At 37.1% G+C, this 7,319-nt stretch overlaps 1 protein-coding gene across 1 annotated transcript; it reads left to right on the forward strand.

Annotated features, from left to right (window-relative positions):
- The first annotated feature begins 1,145 nt into the window (after positions 1–1,145).
- On the forward strand, positions 1,146–7,319 carry LOC148816939 (protein phosphatase 1 regulatory subunit 3E). Its single transcript, XM_088938918.1, has one exon. The coding sequence runs from the start codon at positions 1,206–1,208 to the stop codon at positions 2,121–2,123; it is 918 nt and encodes a 305-aa protein (XP_088795044.1). The 5' UTR covers positions 1,146–1,205; the 3' UTR covers positions 2,124–7,319.

The following is a 7,319-nucleotide window of genomic DNA, read 5'->3' on the forward strand; positions in this document are numbered from 1 at the left end:
TGTGAAAAGTGTGTAGAATTTTGGTCACCATATTATATAAACTACATTGTTGCTCTAGAATCAGCCCAGACGAAGAGCAGCCTGACTGCGGATCTGATCCATGTATTCAAATCCTTAATTTGACTAACAACGTCAGTTCCATTGATGTCTTCATGCTCAATAGTAAAACACGAAGCATAGGGCATGTAAACTATGTAAAAGTGCACTGAAAACTGAATATGAGGCTCTTCTTTACCCGAAGAGTTGTGGGAGAGTGGCACGAGCTACTTGGTCTTGTTGATGAAGCCGATACTTTGGCTTCTTTCAAGAAACAGCTGGATGAGATCCTGGGATTAATAAACCTCTAACAAACGGGATAAAAAGCCAGAAAGGCCTCGTATTGTTCGTAATTTTCTAATATTCTTAAAATATGCACAAATCAAAGCAACCAAAATAGTAAAATATGGCAAACTTATAATCAATTTAGGAGGATCTGTAGAATTTTGTTTTCACTTTGACATAGTTTTGTGTCTATCAATGGCAAAAACCCAACGGTATTGAAACAGAATGCAATGTGAAAAAGTCCAAGTGAGGTGAATACTTTCAAAAGCCACTGTATGTGGAGATTCAAAACCTAAGGAGAAAAACCTAAGATAAAGCACATGTCCGTTTTCAGTTTATTATTATGATGTGTAAGGCACGGATCGATATAATAAGTTAAATCATCACTTATATATTAATAAGGCTGAAATTTTAAGAGGGTTACGTGGAAGGTGTGAACTTTTTAGAGTAATGTTTTTTCCTCTACTATTCAAAAGTAGTTAAAAGGATCATCTTTTAAACTAACTGTTCAGCAAGGGTTAAAAGCGATGACAGCTCAGAAAGTAAATAGAAAAGTTGCCAAACAGCTCATCGGGTCTTATCTCTGAATTAACTCGTGACTCTGGTCGTCACGGTCGGGGGATCCCGTTTCCATCTCTGCGCGTCTGGGAATCGTGTAGAAAGGCATCGCTCTCCGGGGCTTGGGGAAAGAGATCTTTGGTTGTACGGCAGCCCTGTGGCTTCGTGATGCGTCAGCCGTATTTGCCAAGGCTGGAGCTAGCATTGGCTCAGAAATCCGCAGTGTCACAGGCTGCCTCCGCCGCCGTGCGTTGAGAGCAGAGACCGACTGGTGACCTTTCTTGTTCCCAGCGAAGAGACCGTGCTAATCCTACAGGCTCCTTTTTATGGAGAACGTACCGGCGCATTCTGCCGTGGTCATGTTGCCCCCCAAGAATTGCATACCGAGGAATTACAGCTGCATGGCCGGGCTGTTCGGGAGCCTTGCAGCCGCCAGCCAAAGGAAGGAGGACGGGGAAGAGGAGAGGGACGGCTCCCGGGAGGCACTGGAGAATCGGGTAGTGGAGGAGAGACCCAGAGGCAGGGAGTCCGTTTTCAAGCCCCAGAGTCCCACCTTGCGCAGGCGAGCGAAGTCTCTGCCAGCGCCGTCAGACCGAGCCAAGCCCGACATAGAGAGGAACCGCAGCCCGTCCAGCCAGAAGAAGGTAAGATTCGCCGACTCCTTAGGCTTGGAACTGACCTCGGTGAAGCATTTTTGCAACGCCGACATGCCAGAGGTACCGCAGCATATCCTAGACAAGTTCAAGAAGGGACGTCCACCTAACCACTTCAACAATTTCGAGAAGTTCCCCCGAGTTCCCGCACAGTCCGTCTTCATGGAAACCCAGTTCATTAATCCCGGCCACTCGCCCGGCTTCATGGAGAGAGTGCGGCAGGAGAGAGTGTCGCTGGAATGCGTCGAAACCGACGAGTTCAACCTGACCGGGATGGTGCGCGTTTTAAACATCTCTTTCGAGAAAAGAGTCTACCTCAGGTACACTCTCAACAACTGGGTAACTTTCTCCGACATCCCTGCGTCTTATGTGCATAACTCCAGCGACGGCCTAACGGACAAATTTTCGTTCAAACTGATCACCCCGAGCTTCCTCGAAAGTGGAGGTACCTTGCAGTTCGCCATCAAGTACTGTGTCGGCGGCGAGGAGTACTGGGACAACAATCATGGGAATAACTACAAAGTGCGAAGCCACAGGTTCAAAATTTCCCCCCCGAGGGAGTGGGAGAACGGCTGGATTCACTTCATATAGCACGTCTTCCCATTTGTCCTTGCTGCTGCTGGACAAGGAAACATGTCCCTCTGCTTGCTGTATCCCCCTATTATGTGATGTCGAAATACAGTACAGTATTTAGAAATACACGTTGATGTCCGTCCCCGATGCTGTCCTAGATCTCAGCGAGTCCGGTGTGTTTGCCTGTCTGCTGCTGGGCGGTGGTGCGTTGATTTCTGTGCAAACATGCACATGTATTGTGAAGGACTCATTGGTCTAGGTTTGAATGAATTACAACATACATTAATTAAAATAGGGAAATATAGCTCCAGCAGACGTATGTTGCTGTCCAAGAGTTGATGAGCGTTCAGGATTCACGCTTTTGGAGTCATCCATATATGTACAGTACATGACTGTGGATTGTCTTTGGATTTATGCCTTACATATTTAATATTAATATTTGGGTTAGATGTCTGTTGCTAGAAAGCTATATTTGAAGCATATCTCCTTTCAACTATATACATATTTCAGAAAGTATATAGAATTGTCTCTATAAATCAGTCAAATTTAGCCGTTTTTATTTTATGTGGAAAATTTTATTCGGTCAGAGAACTGAAAAACAAACGTGTCATAACTCAGAACAAATCTAACATCTATTACATTAAAAATAAACATAAAAGGGATATTTTCTCAAATCTCTTTGGTTTATCTAGTTTTTATTAACTATTGCCATAGCAGGTAACTCTTGTACTTGAATGTTACAATTTTCCAGTCTTTTTAAATGTAGAAGAAAAATCATTTAAAAACTTGAGACCAATTTTGACTAATTTTCATTTGAGGAATTAAATGAGGGGAGTTGCTTTTGTAGTGGAATTATTTGACGAATCATAATAGTGGGTTGTAATGTTTTGATTTCTAAATAATTTATATGCCTTTTTCCTAAAACAGTTAATTCCACCACAAAAATGTCAGGTTAATTTATTGGGATAGTCAATAAGTGTATTTTGAAGACTACAATCCTCTTGGACATGCCTTATCTAAACAAGATAAATAAAAAGACCTCATCAATGTAAGTTTCATCATTGCAGATTATGTGCTTGTTTATAAAAGTATCTGCATTGGTGTATACAGTACCACCTCAAACTTTAAGTGTTAGAGATAACCCAGAGAAATATTACTACCATATTTTCCCATAGTTGCCTACCTCATACTGAAGGCCTGTTTATTCCTTTTCTAGAAGTATATATTTTTTCACAAGATGTTTTATCAGGGGCAGTAATTTCAACCAGAAAGCAAACATGCCAAGGATTATGAGGTATTTCTTTAAAAACATCCAATAGCACCTCTGTTCATTACATGAAAGGAAAGCCAGACAGCTGCAAGGAGAGATTTTCATGTAGTCTGAGAAATAGCAATGTAGGCTGAGAATTCTGAATCGCCTGATTTTTAAAATCAGTTAGAATGGTATCTTTGGGTTTCTCAACAGGACTAGAGGTTTGCATTTTAACAGCCAAATAATGAAGCAGTGCTAACTGTGGGGTTCAGATATAAGTGATCTTCAGAATTCATATAGCTACTAGTAAAAAATATGAAACCTCATAACTGCAGTCTCTGATTTGTTTGCTGGTGCTGTGGCCTTCTTATACTGTTTTCTATATTCTGGGAGTCAAACACACAGTCTCATGACCAGTAAAGACTTAATAGCCCGAAGTGCTTTAGAGATGAGATGGGCTATACTCCTGCTTCCTACAGAGTGAAAAAAGGTTTTGGACCAAAAATATTTAAAAATAAAGGTCCAGAACACAAACCATCAGCTGCAAACTATCTGTAAAATATTTATGAAGACGTAAGCAATGATGATTAAAGTTAACATGAGGCTACATAAATTGTGTTTATGACGTCTGTAATGATTTGTTAAAAAGCATATTGTATGTAAGGGCTTCAGCTCCATGGACATTATTCTTCTTAAGTACTCGTTTTGATGGAACGTCTTGGTGTCTCAGCTTTGAGTTTTAAAATGTTAGGTGTTTATTTTATACCAGGTTTAGTCCAAAAGTGCTGCTCCAACAAAAACCCTCATTTATTTTTGTAATGAAAACTATCAAAATCTTAAAATGTGCAGTTTTTAATGTGATAACTAATGAGTTGGCATATTTGTTAAACTAATCTGTAGTTTAAATTGTGTACTTTTTGGAAAAACTTTCTATTCACTTCATCACAATACATTCAAAGAGCTGTTGTCTCTGAAAACAATAGTGCAATAAATGTTGGTGTATTTTAAATTGTACATTACATAAAATAACAAAATGAGATCTAAATGTTTTGAAACATTTAAATAGCCTTTATTTACATGAAAGGGCTGTGCAATTAAGTGTTATGTACAGTATACACATAAACTTCTCACTTTCAACTTACATAAAGTTGCCAGTTTTAGGGTACAAATAAAAAGTACCACTATTGGCAACATGTTTTCAATTACATTTCGTTGCACTTACTGTACATGTAGACTAACTGATTTAAAAAGGATATAATGGATACAATTGTTTCTAACTGTAATGTCCGACAGCATTCTCTAAGATTTTTAAATACATTTCTATCCCTTTCCTTTCATATTTTGAAAACAACCATAATCCCAAATATTGCATTTAAAAAGATTGGAGTTTTTGTTGCAGTTTTATTTGTATAGATGAGGATTATTGTTCTATGTGTATTCCAAACTCAAGTGCTTGTGAAAACAAGTACTATAAAATAGTAGGCGATACCTCAGAATATATGACTGATAACCCTTCTAAACTCCTACAACATGCAGTATTTCTTACACTGTGAATGTGTTGATGGCTAAAACTGTAACCAAATTAGAAAAAAAAATAGATGGGAAAATAATTTAAACAAACTTTAAATTTGCAGAGCTGCATATTAACTCTGATTCTCCACTCAGCTAACATAGTGGTGGTTGCTTCATGTAATTCTAACATTTTCAGTTTCAGAGCTGTGTGGAGGTTTTTCATTCCTGGAGATGTTTTTGCTGCAGTTCATTTTGAAATATGTAATACATATGTAACTAAGGAGTTACTAGCCTCACATTGAACACATGCCTTAGATCACAGACGGCTGTTCTTTAGGGCATTATATTGTACACTTCATGAATGGATCATTCCCCACTTCTTTCACTTTTCACTGTGATGAAGCCTGTTTTACCTTTGTTTCACATCTGTTTAAATCTAAACTCAAAGGTGGTCTGTGCTCCCACATACAATTAAAAATATTTGAAATCTCCTCTATAGTGAAAAAATGCACACACTAGTGAGACATGAAGAACTAAAGGCTGAAGAACATTTCTTTACAGTCTTAGATGGGGGAGAAGCTGAATTATCTCCTGTAATAGTATAAACAGAGCAGCTACAACATCACTTTATTTTACTTCCAGTTAATGTCAGCAGGGATTTATGAAAAATACTCTGTTAATGTTTTCTCATAACCTCTGTGAGAAGCTATCTGCTATAAATAGTGTTACTGAGGGTATAAAAATAAGAGTACATTTATTAAATGTAAGATAACGAATACAGAATACAAACTAATAGAAAAAATATATAGATTTATGCCTGTATATGTGTGTATACACTATATATATTATTTTTATAAGGAAAATGTTGTGATTCTCAGAATATTGTACATATATCTGTCCTGGTCTTTTTCAGTTTGCAGGCTGTTGCTTGTAAATAGTTTTCCTTTCAAAACTGTTTTATTATTTGTTGTTGAAGATATCTGTGTGGTCATTTATGTAGCTCTTACAGTATATGCCTCACTGACACCTGTATATTTAGCTTACAGTGTGTTGTGTGTTCAGTGAATGCCTCAGGTCTTTCAGATGAATACAATTGGTATAGTCCATTTTTAAAATGGACATCATGAAAATATCATCCATACAAAGTATCTTTTCAAGAGATTCTTTGAGGAAAATTTTGAATTCAGACAGACGTCAGATGTTGTTAACTTCTGCTCTTTACTATATAGATTCATACATGGATCTGGTAAATCTATTATGCTTCAGATGTGTTTTTTTATTTCTTCTCTTTTATAGGTATATTGTAGCTCTAAAATTAATACTTCTAATGTGTAAAACCTGGTGGTATATCCATGTGCATGTTTCCATTTGAAAAAATATTTGCAATGCAAAATAATTTTAAAAAGACATGACATGCCCAGGAAATAGTCTATGAAGACATCATTTTTTGCCATCTGAAATGTTCTAAATGGGATCATATATTTTAAGATACAACTCTTTCGCCTTTATATGTTTTTGCATCTTGTCTGTGTCCATGGATGTCTTTATTATATTGGCAGAATCATATCAAGCTCTTGAAAAGGCAGCAAGATAATCAAATGCCTGTCATTCTGTAATATTGTGTTACTTGTGTCTTCAGTTACCAGTATCCTGTGTGAAATGAGAAAAAGCTTTGTTAAACATGTGCATGTTCTTGTTGTTGATTTATGGATTGTAAGCTAATGAATTGCAAAACTAGTACTTCTGGAAGACTGGGAAGAGAAAAAGTTACATGTCCAATCACAAAATGTTGATTCTGACAGTTTAAAAAGTTTCTCATGATTGTACGGTGACCTCACTGTGTTTTCACTGTCCTACAACACTTAAATAGCTGAACCAAAGATGGTCCAGATTCATTACTAGGATGATTGCTGAACACTATGGCTCAGCATTTGTATGACAGGGATGGAGACGTGATATAAAAGGAACTAAAAAAAACAGTTATTAGACATACTTCCTTCTGAGGAATTAACCAGATTTTTAATTCTGTATTTTCCAATTCCGTTTTCAAAAATGCTTGGGTAGGTTGTTTAAAAATGTGTACAATTATTTTTTTTCTTGCTTCATCTTCAGTGCAGCCCACTACATAAAACATTTTGAAAGTCATTTTATGTTCCACATTATTAGATAAGGAACATACCCTGAGTTTATGTGCATTGTTGTAAGTATATTGTGTATCTATGCAAACCTAAGAAACATATTCTTGGGGCATAAATCTGGTTGTTCCTTGTGTGTGTTGGCAGTGTTTTGTGAAATTCAGTGTGTTTGTTTGATGTAGATAATGTAGAGAAATACGTTTGTGCTGTTGGCATGCACAGTGTGCAATATCTTGAAAGTATTTTTATGGTGAATTTGTAATGTATATTTATTTTATTAATATTAAAAGCTTTATTGATTGAGTCAATATAAAA

Source organism: Atractosteus spatula, chromosome 21 (assembly GCF_055471065.1).
Source record: "Atractosteus spatula isolate fAtrSpa1 chromosome 21, fAtrSpa1.hap1, whole genome shotgun sequence".
NCBI lineage: Eukaryota > Metazoa > Chordata > Actinopteri > Semionotiformes > Lepisosteidae > Atractosteus > Atractosteus spatula.

Bases quoted from the DNA above. Each gene is read 5' to 3' on its own strand.
- LOC148816939 (XM_088938918.1), top strand. From the start codon at position 1,206: ATGGAGAACGTACCGGCGCATTCTGCCGTGGTCATGTTGCCCCCCAAG.